The sequence below is a fragment of the Saccoglossus kowalevskii genome, chromosome 16 (genome assembly GCF_978046115.1).
Source record: "Saccoglossus kowalevskii chromosome 16, keSacKowa6.1, whole genome shotgun sequence".
In the NCBI taxonomy this organism is placed as follows: Eukaryota; Metazoa; Hemichordata; class Enteropneusta; family Harrimaniidae; genus Saccoglossus; species Saccoglossus kowalevskii.
In genome coordinates, this window is record NC_140656.1 from 18,615,552 (window position 1) to 18,633,051 (window position 17,500).

General features: G+C 36.2%; 1 protein-coding gene across 5 annotated transcripts in view; it reads right to left on the reverse strand.

Moving 5' to 3' along the window:
• Window positions 1-14,346, reverse strand: part of LOC100371390 (uncharacterized) — a 31,202-nt gene extending 16,856 nt beyond the window's left edge. For 3 of the 5 annotated variants that reach the window (XM_085491164.1, XM_085491163.1, XM_085491165.1), the window contains exons 1-6: window positions 12,448-12,714; window positions 11,025-11,076; window positions 7,376-7,432; window positions 6,672-6,743; window positions 4,231-4,396; window positions 200-321 (exon numbers count right to left, since the gene is read on the reverse strand). In XM_085491164.1, coding sequence (XP_085347290.1) covers window positions 200-321; window positions 4,231-4,396; window positions 6,672-6,743; window positions 7,376-7,432; window positions 11,025-11,076; window positions 12,448-12,491 — 513 coding nt within the window. In that variant the 5' untranslated portion in view covers window positions 12,492-12,714. Of the gene's footprint in view, window positions 1-199; window positions 322-4,230; window positions 4,397-6,671; window positions 6,744-7,375; window positions 7,433-11,024; window positions 11,077-12,447; window positions 12,715-13,203; window positions 13,588-14,232 lie in introns of those variants that run through there. The other 2 variants (XM_085491162.1, XM_006825563.3) reach the window with 2 other exon arrangements.
• Between the last annotated feature and the right edge of the window lie 3,154 nt (window positions 14,347-17,500).

Sequence of the window (17,500 nt, forward strand, 5' to 3'; positions counted from 1 at the left end):
TTGAGATAACCAGAAATAGACAAATGTAAATATAGCATTCAATATGTACAGCATCCATATCCATAAATGTAATCTGACTATTACTAGAAATCATGTCAAGAGCAGCTACAGCGACAAAAGCACCGGAAAACAATCACAACTCTATACACGTATAAAATTCGCCATGCAATGTACATATATTCATGTGGCCCAGACTTACAGCTTCATTTTCCAGTGAGCCCTCCTCACTTTGCACTTCGCCCACCCAGGGAGTCAGATCACGTTCTGTTACTTGTCCATTTACTTTACTGCTAATCATGGAATCCGTAGCAAAGGTTCCTTCTGTGAACAAAACACAAATAAACTGTCAATGGCATGCGACTGCAGTTTCTGTTGTCGCTACATGACAGTGCTAATCCCAATATTGTATTTGCTCTAATTAAGAAGAGCATTCCTTTTTTAATATGATTACACATCTTTGCTCAAATAGTAGCAGCATGCATTTAATTACCGTAACCCTTAACATGCTTCAATTTATCTGACCATAACGTTCCCCCCACTGCATTCTTTTCAAAAAAAATAAGACAGGCAGTCACTGTGGATTCAATAATCGTAACTTTTTTATTTGCCACGCAAAAGTCAATAATGTGATATGTAAACATATCTAGAAAAAACAATCTTTCATAATATTGTATTGTTATGACCACTTATAGATTTTGTGGTATACATTTTGGGTATAAAAACAACAGTTTTAGTAAAATTTAAATAAAAATATTATTATTCTATTATTTAATATTTATAATTCAGATGGCTATCATTTATCTGAGGAATTTGTTGATATTCTGAAAGTATGCATTGATGTAATTTACACAAATTTGGGACTTTATTTTGATGTAATAATGATTGTTTTTGGTAAAAAAAAATTAAGACAGAAATTATGTAAATGTCCACGAAAAAAAACTCATGGAAGTAAAATATATAAAATATTGAACAAAACTGTAAATATATTGTATGAAGAATGTGATATTTTGATAACAAAAATTGCATTGTAATAAATAAATTTGCATATCATTAGCATATCCATTAGCACCAACAACAGCTGTTTGATGAAAAACACATTTGAATGCAAAAGCTGTAAGCATTCAATACATTGCAATTTAGGGGGAAAATCTCCATTTTGTTTACGAAAGCTGTGAAAAGCATTCACGGACAATTATTTATTTACAATTGCAACTAGATCAATTTATTTGTAGTAGTTGCTTGTGTTTTCAAATATGTGTATATATAATAAACAAGCTAATGAGCTTCAGCATGCAGTAGTGAAAATTAGAGAATTGCAGGTAAGTCAAGACAAAATTTCAAAATAGAAATTATTCAATAAAATTTCAGACCACAGATGCACACAATACTAAGTGAGTAACGAATTAGGTATCAAAATGGAAATCTGTTGGATCAACTGCATCAAAGTGACGTCAGCTGTGATAAATCTCAAAGCATGGGTATGTACATAAGGCGACTTCACACTTGCGGCACCACACGCGACTCTCTTGTGGACGCTTTCCATCTTGATGCTTTTTGTAGTAGGCTCTGTGAACTACACACTGGCGAGTTGGGTTTTGTTTTTTACTACCAGGGAAAGCAGGGATGGGTGAGGGGAAGTGGCGTTCTTCGAGTCGTCTTAGTGGCTGACCAACTGATCTTCGCCCTTTCGGTGCTGGGATGGGTGCAGTGGTTGCACTAGAAACAAGATCATGAACAATGGATAAACGAAATTTAGCATGAGTTAGCTTCTTGGCACTGAACTTCCTGTGAAGGATGTAGGCATTAGTGACAAGAGCTATCATGTGGAAAAAAAGCTTGATATACCACTTTGAACGTCGGCGATGCATTGTGTACGATCTGATCATCTGGTCTGAAAGATCCACACCTCCCATATTTTTGTTGTAATCAACAACACACAAAGGCTTCACAATTGGTTCTCCGGATCCCCTGGATAGGCCAACAAATTTCCAAATTGGCATGTGTACTGATGTCTTTCCATTTCATCGCCAAGACTCCATTTCTCTGACGATAAATGACTTCACCTTGTCGCAATGGCAATTTCAGGGCTGCAGGCATTTCTTTTCTATTCATTCTAGCTGTACCAACTAACATTGTATCTTCAGCTTTTAGATGGTGTAGTAATTGTCCGTGTACAGTTTGTATCCCTTGTTCAGCAAACTACATAATGTACCTTTTCTCATCAGCCCCATTACTACATTGAAAGTATGGCCTTCATTTTCACTTTCTATTGTATCGGGGTTAGGAGTGTAATTTTTCCCAGTATATATATCAAAAACAGAAGTGTACCCACTTGATGATTCTGACACAATGTATGATTTCAAACCAAAACGATCTGGTTTACTTGGAATGTACTGCCTGAAGTGAATATTCCCTCTCCATGGCACCATTCCTTCATCAAGACTGATACACTGCTCACACGTATAAACTTCCGACAAACTGCATGTTATGGTGTCATACAGAGGTCGGATTTTGAAAAGAGGGTCATATCCGGCTTCACCGCGAACGACGTAGGCAGCATTATCATTGAAGTGCAGAAATTTTAAAATGAGCTCGAATCTATCCCTTGGCATCATGCTACGATAAAAAGGCGTCGAAATTATCGGATTTAGGCTCCAATAATCATCAAGATCGTTCTTATGGAGCATCGACATAGCGATTGTCATGGCAAAAAAATCTTCATCTCATCTATGTTTACATTCTTCCACTTCCAGAGTCTGGAGTGCGGTTCCAAGTTTTCATCGTTGCGTGCAAGATGACCATTTGCGTAAGAATTTGTCTGCTCAACAATGCTGATAATGTCCTCATCTTTAAGAAATAACTTGACAAAATCTAATGCGGTTGCGTTTTCCGGCAATTGAACATTGAGTCCCGGAACACCGGTGAACGGCGGTACCAAAATGTCATCGCCACTTGCTTTCGATGACCAGCCAAGACGAGTATCGTCGGCAACTTCCACTCCAGAATTTTCAATCTCCCACTCAGTATAATCATTCGGAATATCACCAAAATCGATCTCTTCTGCAGTAAAACCTTCAAATTCGTATTCAGAATCAGAATTGGCAAATATCTCATCCCATACAGCTTGTATTTCAGGGTCATTGAAATGCAAATTTTGGCGTCACCATTTTGATTGCGTTGCTAGTCAAACATTCAAAGTTAGCGGTCGAGCTATGGAATTTGTACATGCAATTTGCATATTGGGCAGGGAATCCCCGGTTGAGGTAAGAATAACACACACATATACACAGGTCAAAGTTTATTTCATACGTTTTTCGCCTTTATTGATGATGTACTCCACATATACGTCATTCAAAACAACGCCATTTCTCAGAGGGTCGATTACGATTATTCTCGTACTTCGCTGTAGGATTCAGATGTGCTATTACGAGTATTCTCGTACATCGCGTCTTAAGGGTTAATGGCATTTAATGATCAGAAATACACTCATTTTTGTGCACTTCTATTAGAGATGCACTTCTGATAGAGCAAAACTGATACACAACAGATTTTCCATTTTACTGCAGTTTTTTATTGAAATGCAATAAGCAGACTAGTGGCCAAGAATCCATGAACTGTTCAAGGGTCTCATGCACCTTTACAACAAACTTATTGCATTGATGATCTGTTATTTTATATTACACATGCAAGTAAAATATGCTCTGTCCATCAGTTTAAATATGGAAAGCATGCATGGATTCAAATCTACAGGTAGAAACTCAAAACACTGAAATACAACAGAGCATGGACAGCGAAGCTCAGATAAACTGTATCTTTATTTCGTGATTTAGTCAAACTTGTGAAGTTTTTTTGACAAATGTCAGAGATTAAACCCATTAAAGATGCCACAGCCATGCAGTATGCATTAAAATAGGCCACATGTATTGATCCAAAAAAGTCACACATTTTCGCAATTAGACGATTTGAAGGCATTCAAAAAGACAACATTTCACAGAAGTTGCTGACAGTTTGTGTCATAAGACCCCAGAGAAATTTTTATTGCTACAAAATTGTACGACTTTCACCGACTCAAAAATGAGGTCTCTACTAAAAGTAAAGCGATTTACAATATGTCGCATGAAACGTATCCAATAAGGTGGCTGTGTCGCTTTACGTCATAGAATATAGGAACCCGCAGCGAGCACTACCGAAGCCAGAACTTACAAAATACAAAGACATCGGTGGACTAACCTTTTGCTGCATAATCCAAGTCAACATCAAATGTGTTCAATGAAACTATATCTTGGGATTTTAAAATTAATTTATCTATAACTCTATCTCGAGAAGGTACAGCCGGTGACTGGTCTCGGTGAGCCGTCTCCTCCAGCTTGTGGGCCATTTCCAGCACAAAGTCAGCCTGAAAAGAAAATTCAAGACAATTAATTTACAAGTTCTGGGGAAAGCATGTTAATATTAGCCCATGTCATGTAGCTTGGTCACATGGTACAGTTAAAAGAATTAATTAATTCTCAATCAGATTTAATTCCACCATTTTGATATTTTGAATTTGAGCATATTTACCACATCAAAAATTCAAAAACGTCCAAGTTAAACAATTATTACATTGAACATTTCCATGGACAAGTTCACACGAGCAGTGTTCTCACAGGCGAATATGATCCGAATTAAGATTGAGTTATTTTTCAATATTTGTGTTAGAATTAATGATGCCATGTTCATATCAAATAGAGAACTGTATTGGCATAATCACGGGAAGTATAACATATACTTTCTGTTGACAAATGTTCATTTAAAATCAATGTTAAAACACAACTTTTGATTGAAAGCAATGAAAGTAGAATTCCGCTTGGTCTCTATAATTTTAAAACAGAAACATATATAGACATATGTATACAAGACTGTAAAATTCTTATATACCAGTAATTTCAATAATCATATTTGCTGGTTGTCAGTTTTATTACCATTAAATGCATCCTGACACACAAAAGGTGGCACATGCCCAGTTGCATCAGAGAGTTCTAAAGCGAACCGAGATGTGCACAAACTGCATGGGCACATGCAGACTCAACTCATTTCCCACACAGGTTTTGGCTCATGCCAAGTTTTAACTTTACCTCATTTCTCAACAAGTTTGCTAGTGAGAACAGGCAATGGATTCACGGCAAATGTCATTAAATAGATAACATAGATTAACACTTGACTTTTATGATTTAAATTCAATGGAAAATAGAAAAGACAAATTCCACAAACAGAGATCAAGTTTAATAGCAAATTCATAGAAATGCACCCTAACCAAAAATCTCATTTGTTTTATATTGGATCATTAACATATTATTTATTCTAAAAATTAAAGACACCTGTTTAGGTAATTTATGCAAGCACATGTGCTACAAATAGAGCAAATACGGTACCAGTGAAAAATGAAATCTTTTACAGTAGTCATGTCTAATTACATCTTTCAACCAACCAGCATGCCCAATAAGCCATTTATGATATTTCAGTGACGCACATTGAATCCATGTGACGTAGCCAGAAAACAGTAAATCAACAACCCAGTGTAAAATCCTACAAATTTATAATATGCAACTTAGAATCAAGAGTACTGTAGAATACTTTATTTTAGCTGGAATTAATTTTCGCTGAAAAGATTTTTTGGGTGTTTTTCACTGAATTTTGACAAGCTGAATGTAAAATATAGGAAAAAAGGTACATTTGCTGGATTTTGTTTTCACTGAATCATTCCATCAGCGAAAATAGCCAAAATAAAGTATTTTACAGTATATCAATTTGTGGAAATCCAGGGGTTTATATTCAGCCACAATTTCCGGGCAAACAGTAGGGCATTTTCAAATTGGATACTGCAAATACCGTAAAGTTAGAGGGCAGTATTGCTGAAAGTGTTCTAGAAATACCGGTCTGGCAATGCTGAGTAAGAGCAAGACTTTCACAGCTCAGTGTCAAACCCAGCGAACAGTGATCATGATGAACTACATGGTAACCATGATTCACTGATGGCACCCTCAGGCAACGTGACCTGTAACATTAAACAGCAAATCTAGAGGATGACTTGGGACATAAATTCCCAAGACAGACAATAGCGGCGGAATACCGTAACCATTTAATGTAGGATGCTCCATTGTTACGCTAACCATACAATCTTGCACACTAAGCTAAGGAGGATGCGGTGTTGACATTAACGGGGACAGATCTATCACTGGTTCACACAATGGAGAATGTCATTGAAAAATCCCAATCAACAAGTTTTACCTTTTACAGCAAAGTTTGGAGTAAATTGACCAAAAAAGAGAATCGTGTACTTCTGTTTAAGGTTATATTTGATTTGAATCGTATCTTTATTTATAACTCCCAGTCAAAACAAACTGGGAGATAATCATGGCATTTGTAGAAACAACCACGAAGACTCATTTTAAATCACATACAATGTACATATAAAATATAGAATGACTGATCGTAAAAGATCAGTCTCAACTTTAAAATCAGTAATTCAACAGCATCACACGTAACATGTTCCACGCGTGTTAATACAAACTGGGTCAGGGGTCACGCTGACAGAACACTGTGTAAAATCGCTTCCTGTACAAGATCTGTACTCATACTGAAATAAATCGCTTTCAAACACTGCCAAATATTTACAACAGAGAGGAACTCACCTTTGGTGAGGCTGTCCGAAAGATGCCCTCATATGTGCCTCCATTTTTTACTTGTACTTGAACTACACAGCCCTGGCATGACAAATAACAGACCGGGGGTTATAAAATGGTCAAGAAAGATTGAACATTCCTCCTAAAGCTACTACGCGTAACTGAGGTTTGAGGGAGTATGAAATACGACATGTCAGCACACTGAGAAATGTGTAAATAATTAAATAAATAAAAGCTTAAATTTTGCTTGTTGAAATCGACTAAATAAAATAAATATTAAAATTATTCAATTTATTTTGCAAAACATGATGAATATAGAATTATTAACACAATTCAGAGAGACAGAGAAAGGCAGGCAGCATGTGCACAGATAAATTCATGTTCTCTCCATGCAAATTCACACTATTCAAGTGGAAAGCTTATCAATTGCAAGAAACAGCTGGGAGTGATATTCTTGTCTTTAAAATGACGATTATTTTGTAGATTAGATCATAATTTCATTTCTATCCACATTTAATAAGATGATGCAATACCAAAATAAAATACCATAATAAAAAAAATATATATATCAATATATGTGGTACACTTATATCAAATATGTGATATATATATATTTATTTTTATACATTTGCATTATATATTCCCACAAGGGAACAATACAGCAAAATATAAGCTGTCTGTGAAAGGCAAATGTTTGCACAATATCCACTTACCGTTATGGCAGCTAAAACGTAGGTAAAACGTGGACTACTATAAATACCATCAAAATTCTGAAAACAAAAATCAGAAACAATGTCACTATAATCAGGATGATGAACGAGTTGTTTGAAAAAAACATCACAATACAAGCGAGTCATACCCACTCTTTTATTATTCACAAATGATGTACGCTGTGACGGCAAACTTGAGTTGATTGAAATAAATTCATTCCCTTACTCATCGTGGCCTTCAAAAATCCAGACTACATTCTACGAATGCTAATTACACGATAGACCTCAATCTCAAATGAGCGCCAACAGCCAAGCTTATATAATACCTCATACGGACTCCCAGTTGTTGTTATGACACATTTTAACAGCCAGACACAGACTGCCTGCGTGGAGAGCCCGGAGAAAACGTCAGCGCTAACTGATTAGACTGACGTCGAAATCGGCAGGTGTTGCAAAATTAATTAGCACAAATATGCGAGCGGGTCAGTGACCTGAAAATATTTAGCCCTACCAAATACTAATAGTTTTACTTAGCACGTTATACCATTTCAGTTCATATTGAATGTATCCCATAATATTTTATCGCTTCTCTACAGAATAATAATCAAGCATGGCGGCATATTTGAATAAAAATTTGCATAATTATATTCATATTACATGTACTATCCCACGAATGTTAACACCTATTATTATTATTATTATAAAAATTGAACCCAAAGCATCCATACTTTTTGAATTATTATTATCACGCTAAAATATATATTAAATAGACTATCAGATTTGGCTGCCAGTGTTTTGGTAAAATTAACTCATTCAGAATAATCAGATATGGCAGCCAATGCACAGAGTCTCATTCATTTTACAAGGCTCTGTAGCACAAAAGATTATCTAAACACAAAAACCAAACCACAACATAGTCCTATGTTAACTGTTTTATGAGAATAAAGAAAGCCTGATATTCGTATTCGTGCGATGATGCTGCATGAACTACAACTTAGGCCAAGTACAGTTATATTTTCACTGTTGTCAATCCCAGTGGTTTGATGATTATTTGAGAGCGTCCAAACAAACAAAATGTCCCACACATCTTCACTGCTAAAATATTTTCCCTATCACACAAATTCATGAATATTTATCTACCACCAAATTAAAGCAGATATAACAGTACTAGCAAAATACAAGTTTATATCGAGTTCTATTTTTCAAATTTAAAATCACAATAAAGTGAAAAAGACAAAAAAAAAAAAAAAAAACGCATCTCAATTAATAACTAAGTATTATTATATTGATTTCTCGTTAGAGCCGTTGACTGTACGCTAATTGGTACATTAATATGAACAACATTTCCTGGATGAAACTGAAATGACTTCTTTGAAAAACACAAAGGAGGTCATGATAGGGACATCTGAAGGCCACATTCTCCATGAATTTTTTGTGTCGTACTGTTTTCAAAAATACATGTATGAGTTGTATTTTTTCCTCAGTTGGGTGCACCCTTTTCTTGAAATGAACAAGGTGAATTTGTGTCAAGGTCAGTAATTCTTAAGAATAGATAAGTACATGTTGATACTTGACTCTCATGCCCCAACATTACAGTTATTATTGAAATTCCAGTCATATTCATGGGACATGATTATTTCGGTCAATCGCTGTTGTTGTTGTTATGGGTTGTAAATGAACAGTGAAAAAGACAACAACAAAAACGCATCTCAATTAATAAATAAGTATTATTATCTGACGACTTGTTCATTACGACAATCAATGCAGACACACCACGAATGCAGTATTCAGGTCAAAAGTTGTGTACTACAGCGCCATCACTGGAAGAAGGATCACAGTCTATAAACGAGGGCGGGTCAAGAGGTAATCAGTCACTTTCTGACACTTTAAACAGAAAATATTGCAATGGTACAAGTTTTTCTCTCTCAATGTGAAAACTACTAGATTTGTACGTGCGCTTTTATATTTTCGTAAATTTGTTTATTTTCATCATTAAAATTATCAGTATTAAATTCAAATGTTACGACTGTACCATGTACACACAGTACTGTACTGTACTGTACATTAAGTCATTGTCTACTGCAAAGTGTGTATTAACCGACTGAAGTTAGTATTTCATTTCAGTGCCAGCAGAGGAACTCACTTGCAACAAAGAACAAAGTATGTAGACACTAAGCTGTGCTTTAATCATGATGCAGGAGAGTGTGGTAACATGATTTCTACTATGCACGGTGTCTAGCAAGCATTCAACATGATGGAGAACAGTGAATAATGTACAAGTCAATCTGCATACTGCAAGCAGATGTAATCTCCGGAGAGATAAAAGGTCAGTGAAATTTTGTAGTCATAAACATTTTATTTTTATTTATTTTTAAGTAACATAAGACTTTCAGAAAATTTTGTCTTAACTTAATGTTTTCAAATTAGCGGAGAAAATGATCATCCCAAAAAAAAAAAAAAATCAATGAAAATAAAACAGTTCCCAGTATATATCATTAAATCTGAGTAATATTAGTGAGTACATATTAACTCCTGAAGATGTTAATAAAAATAGAAAACATTCTTAGTAAAATACAATGGGAAAATTCAGTAAAGTCAGTAAAGTACAAGCATTGACAGACAGTGGTAAAAACAGGCAATGAAAGTGGCCAGAATTATCCGGTGTGGGATATTTTGAACTTAAGAGCGTCGATGCAGGAGGAGTCCCAAAATAAATATCTACGCAAGTACAAGTAATCATGCTCATTTCACCAAATATCAATGTAATGTGAGCAAATTGAAGGCACTTCACACATAGATAAGTTACCTAGACATATAACGTAATCCAAACGCAATCACCTTCAATAGAGGCCCATGTTTGTTTTTACAATATTTCTTACATTATCACATGACGGTCCTCACCACTCGCCAATAGAATTTTTTGTTTCATGCAAATGTATGATCGACTGGGCTTAATAATCCCAATGGTGAGGGAATAAATATCCAATTTTAAGATGTGAATCATGAAGCTGTCCAAACTGCAACAACGATCAAACTGATTTCAATTTGTTTTTTTTAAAAGAGCATGTGATTTAAGACATACAGACATGTAATGTACACAACAACTTAAACATGGGAATTGTGAGAGCAGCTATTTTCAAAGCCAAAATCGATAAAATTCTCTTGACACTATAAAAATAAAATGGGGGGAATATGGAAGGGCACTGAGGCAACAATCATACGGTATCAAGATAATTGCCTTCAATGCATACATGAAGTTCAAGCCATGCAATGAAATATATACAACATTTTATACAGACAATCTTAATCTTACATGTACCCACAGGTGCAGGTCACTTGTACCACAGCATACAATTGTCATATGTTATCGAAAACGCACACGTGGGATAAACTGAGGGTATCACACAAACCTAAACGACAACACTCACTGAATCATAAGAACAGCATACAAATTAACAACCTCAGCACACCACTGATTTGATGGGTTGCTTGTCATTTATCTAGGATACTTCAGATTAACTTAGTATTTGTTCCAGATATAGATCTGCTTCTGCTGCTGCTGTTGTTGTTGTTAATAACACCACCGAGAAAAGTATGTCATATCATGATTTCCACTTGACAACACAAACCATGTGTTCAAGAATATACTTACACTGACTACAGCTTGTGGCCCAGGCCCCTTGGTCATACCACCACGACCGCTCCTAAACAAAACATGAAACAAAACATCAAAGTTAGAATTCATTTCACAAAGAGCATTGTGGGGAGAGGGGTTACATGTTCTTCTTTGCACTCTAATTTGATGAGATTTTCAAGGAAATGCATACATACATGCAAATAATCATTATAGATTTAGCATACAATCAGTGCTACTGGTATGATATCCATTGATGTAAGTTGCAAAAAAAAAAGGTTGGTTTTGCGATCTCCTGAACAGTGAAATATGCAGGTTTTCTTGATTTCTCGTTAGAGCCGTTGACTGTACGCTGATTGGTACATTAATATGAACATCATTTCCTGGATGAAACTGAAATGACTTCTCTGAAAAACACAAAGGAGGTCATGATAGGGACATCTAAAGGCCACATCCTCCATGAATTTTTTGTGTCTTACTGTTTTCAAAAATACATGTACGAGTTGTATTTTTTCCTCAGTTGGGTGCACCCATTTCTTGAAATGAACAAGGTGAATTTGTGTCAAGGTCAGTAATTCTTAAGAATAGATAAGTACATGTTGATACTTGACTCTCATGCCCCAACATTACGGTTATTATTGAAATTCCAGTCATACTCATGGGACATGATTATTTCGGTCAATCGCTGTTGTTGTTGGGTGAACTAACTACTAGTGAAAAAAAAGGATTTGTTTTATCTATATAGATATATATATATATATATATCAACACCACCACCCCGCCGTGGCAGCAGCAATGAACCGAACGAAACAGGATTATAAAAAAAAAGGGGGAGTCATTTTCATGTTCTGATTTTTTTTCATAGACTACTCTGCCTATAATACGAGTTGAAATGAATACTGTGTGGGGGAGAGTTAATAATTCCACTGATAACAATAGGACAAACAGCAACACAATTGCAGTAAACGTTTTAATGTTAGGTCACATGTGACCGGCGAAATGATGACCGAACAACTAAGTGGCCAGCGAGTCGCGCAAGAATGTATCAATTTCCCAACACCTGCTTTTACTTCCTGTTTGGTGACACTGGTCGGCTTTTATTATTTTTATCCTACAGACCTACCAGGCTCGCTTACCGGATCCATTCGAGACCTTGTATTAAAATATCACCCGATAAATCGTCGGAAAGTGGGCTCCAAATGAATAAAATCACGATTGCAACAGTTGTAAATTCCCCCGACCACAGTGTCCACCATGTTGGTTTTCTCCGTGCGTGTGTAACATGAGAAAATACCGGCAGATTAAACAACTGAATGCGCGCAAACCGCGTGCCGTACAAGCTCGAGCTAAATATTATATTATACCTGGACATCTAGTGGACACATTAGAAATGCATAGTACGCCCAAACCACCCTAAATGTATCGGTTTTATTTTCCTTACCTGCCGGTATTGGCTCTGCTCTTCCTCGGTTGTCTGTGGTTCATGGCAGCCGTTAGCTACGTTACATGCCATGCAGCGTATGGTCTTCACGGTTAAATCAGAGATCAGACAGTCATAGCGGCTCTATAGGGTCCCGGGAAGATACTTCTACTGTCAATACTGCATATGGGGATAAATTAGAGGGTAAAATATCAGGTCAAAACACTGAATTCGGCCTGATCTCCAGGCACCAAAACACACCAATTTTTGGTAATGGCGCAAGAATATCAACTTGCCGAGTTCGAGCATGAGTGCATCACGCAATCATCGCGGCGATATTTCCATATTTTATTAAATTTATACAGTATTGCTCAACCTTTTTATTTCTGATAATATAAATTTGATGCCATAATCACGACATCGCGCTGTTCATTATTAAAACGCCCAAAATATCTGTGTCCTACATTATTGTAACGCAAGGGACAAGGCCTTGAGAAAGGAGTGCACCGGTTATAGGGAGCACGGGTGCATCTTTGCTTAGGTTGGGAGAATTGATACGTGATCATAACATTTTAATTATCATTTCGCGTATAATAAAAATGACATTCAACGATTAAAATATATTTTTCTTTCATAAATGTTTGATTTCTAAAGTATAATATATCAAAAGGCCGTTTAGAAGATAGGAAAATATGCCATAGCAGGCAACATTTAGTCCAGAGGCATTTGGCTATGTTAGTGGGTCGTTATCGTGAATGAATGATTTCCCACACTTACAGATTCCTACTGCCCGGCGCAAGTTTTCGAGCCTTTTTCATTCACCGTCCACTGCAGACGTGGCGGTTTTAGTTCAATCTATGATATATGGCTGTATCTTGCCGATGACAGTTTATTGAACACCATAAAATAACCAGAAACTCAATCGAAACTTCGAATCGACACGGCAAATCTATTTCTCCCAACAGCGATTCAGGCCTTCACCCACAATTCACAGGGGCATCCCTTCCTAATGTCAGGCATGCGATGGCGCACTTGCTATAGCAAAAAACCCCACAATGCCTACTGAATACATCAGCGAAAAATTGATTTAGATCTTCACAAACGCACAGGCCAAGCCAGCTGTGATCACGATCAACTGAATGCTTTTATTATTTTCGGCACATTCGAAGAAAATGAGATCCGGCTAAGAGTACTATAAATGACCAAGGCCACTGCTGTCAACAACTGACTAGAATTTCAAAATAAAACTGCGCAACGGATAATGATATGGACTACAGCACAGTGTCGTAAAAACACACACACACACAAACGCCAGGCTATTAATACCGTCATCATCGTCGTCATCTCCCTGAAATGAATCATACCCACAACAATGCGCATAGATATTCGAAAACATGTCATGAAAGGAACAAAATAATCAGTATAATCAGAGGTACATTACACAAGCTTTGAAAACCTAGCGTGACACGACGATAAGTAACGCACTATTGGTAATAATGTACGATTTCATGCAAAATAATAATAATAACACGTGAGAATTATTAAATTAGAAATGTTGATCAACTGAACATTATGGCGATCCTTGGGAATAAATTTATGGTCAAATCATCAAAAATAATTTAACGTCACAAATCAATTAACTATTAATCTATAAAAAAAATATGAAACGTGAATAACATAGTATGCATATACTGGACGATTTTCCCGTCACAATAGTATGCGGATCTTCAACTCAGTAACAAGCCCGACTCACTCCCGGCGACTTATGCGATCATTTGCGTCGATTAATCGCGTTGTAGTACGTACCCAATGATCTTTTTCTTATACTGTGTGCCGTGGTAAAACAGCGTACACTCCAGAATACAGAGTTCTCGTTATAGGCAACAAGAGAACGCAATACCTGTGACTGTTGGGGGGTCAGGGGTCAAGGTAGTGCGAGGAAAATGTGGGTCAAGGCGTCGACCCTAGGGGTCGTCGTTGCCTCAAACAAAATCTTTAATAAGAAAGCAAGCGATTGTCACGTGACCCGAAGGTCGATATTGTCAGAATGGTATACTACTAATTATGAATGTTTTTTTTAATCATCATTTGATGCCAGTATTGTTTTTCACTCTCACTGCCCACGTGGGATTTTAGAGTCTAGTCTGTGTCCACAATGTTTCAAATTTGTTTGTTTTTTAGACATTTCTATTAAAAAAATAAAATATTTATGTTCATGAAAATGAAAGCCTGGTGAATACAAGCAGACAGCAGGCGTGAAATATGGTACTGCGTGATAATCCCAACACTTGATAAATGTGAGCGTACCCTGACTGTATTTCAATTTATTAAAAAAAGGCGAACGAAATTAAAATGGCTACGTGGCAAAGAAAAACACTCACTAACAAATGTCATTGCAATACACAAACAATTATTACAAAACAAATAAAATAAAATGCAGTACACAAGTTACAGCACTAATAAGTAATAAGATTTTTAAAAAAAAAGGCAATATGAAATAAGGTGTTGCTGTCTTTGAGGGAAGCTGTTTTTAATAAATTTTATCAGTAATATATGAATCACAGTGTCATAGACCCTCAACTTCTCATATTAAAGCGGGGGAGTCGTCACCTGCACATGCGTCAGATGGCCATAGCGTGTAATTGTTTACAAACAAGCGTCTACCCGTGATTCTTTGCGTTTTTAGCGTGTGTTGTTATCGTCGCTTGGGACTCAATTCACGCGCGTGCGCAGCTGACGAGCCTCCCGCTTCAAAGAAACACGTCAAATTAAAATACACACATATACTAATATTCAGCATACTAAGATATAAAGTAAATGTAGTTACGGCCATGCTCGTTCACGAAGTATGTAGTGGAAATCAAAACCCAAGCAACACGTCCAGGCCAACCATGTAACTTATTTATTTTGCCATGTGATGGGCATGGCAGCTGCCGATATATGTTCCTAACTCTGGATTTGTGATTATTCGTCCGAATCCATTAATAATAGTACTATACTTTTTAGTTATTAATGATATGGCAATATTTTGCATGCAACAATGACTGACATAATTTGCTGGTTCACCATGGTCAAATGATAGAGCTACTATATACGTGACCAATCTTATGAAGCACACTCGTTCATACGCTAGTAATACAGTCGAGTCTTGTGTATCGCCGTTAAGTTTCACCTCCATGGTTTTACCATAGATCATTGATGTATAAATAGATCTGTTTATACATCCATGCATAGACCCTACAATATACCATTGTAAGGGTTGTGTATTTATGGGCTAAGATTTTTAAATATCTCATACGTTTGCATATCGGCCCGGGCTAGACTAAAATGCGTTCACACACGGTGAAGAACAACAGTTAGCACTGGCCAAGGAACAATCAAACTTGTTAAGAATAAGAATACAATAAGAATACAAATTCAGAAAGCACACACTGAAACATCTTGAAAAGCAGCATTAATGTACATTCAATTGGACTTTTAATTTCACTTTCTAAATGCTGATAGGACAATAGAACAAATATGCACCTCTCATCTGTGTGATTGGAAGGCAAAGACACGAGATGGGTGAACAAAATCAATGTGTCATAATTCATGTGCTATAATTTACAATTATCGATAATTTTGTTGTATCTTTGAAATACTATGTTGCTTTTACATTACATGATTTGCGCTCTATATTGACCTAACCGTTGTAGGAATTATACAGAATTAAAATTTGATACACATGTTCACAAATAAATATTCTAACAACTTGACTGTGGCCGCATATTTCCATTGCATTTGTGAGAAAATTTGTGTTCTGAAAAAACTGGTATCGTTTTTAAATCTCATTTTTCATGCGAACATTTCCCTATGAATTTTTGAACAATGTTCTAAATGCATATTTTATATGTGTACGTAGCTCACGATCTCCTCAATAAAAAAATGAACGAGTTATTGAGGTTTTAAGAATGTAAATACAAATCTCTACTTAGACTTGGTTTGTTTACATTCATTGTTTACATTCCAATAGAGCTGAGTGGATTCTGGCCTTGGTAGCCGTGTGGCTACTAGAAAGATACTCTCGCGGAAATCATAATAGTAGTTTATAAATAAATAAACACTGCTAGGACTGATAAGTATGATATATTGAAAATAATATTTGGTAATCGTAGTCCTAAATAACTATTCGCGGAAATCATGTTCATTTCGATCATTCTACAATGCAAGCACATTATCTATGTGCAAATTGCAACATTTGAATGCACACGTTTGCCACACAGTGAAATAAATTAGCGACTTGTGTTTCACCGCGTTGAAAAGCGTGACGTCAGTTTGCGGTAATGAATTATACTACACTCATTAATACACCGATACTGGAATAGAAACAATACAAAACATTATTGAACCAATGTGCTTGTAATAGTACGATGAATCATATCTCGCTGTTTTTTAACAAGATTTAACTTGATATCAAACAAAAACTATAGAGATGTTGGTCATCTATTTAAACTTGAACAAGTCATGCATTTTTACAAATTAAAGTTTCAGCCAAAATGCACCAATTTGCATACCACCAGATCGGTTGTCGTATCATAACATACACAGCTCCCGAAGAAATGATATATTTGACACCAAGAAGACCATGAAAATACCGGGTATTACCCAAATCATGTCAAACTGCGAGAAAAACTCCACTCATTCATTTATCTATTCATTGCCAGTGTACATTGAAAACAACAGCTGGACCGATTTTATACATAGAACACGGTGATAGTTGGTAATCACAGTCCTCAGTAAACAAAATATTTCATTCAATTTATTCCACAAACAATAAAAACATGACATTAAAAGTACACACTACATCTGACCGATGCTAGGAAAATTGTTAAAGGTACATCTACGCATACTGAAAATCGGCGAACCATTCTATACGTCTTTTATATGACAGCTAATTGAACGTAACAATGGCACCGAATTCAACATGACTATGGTGTGTTTAGCCCCTTTTATAGAGATCCCCAAAGCGACTTGTTCAGAATCATTTACGCACCACCTGTTCTTTTGTGGTTTATAATACGCATTCTAGGGGTCA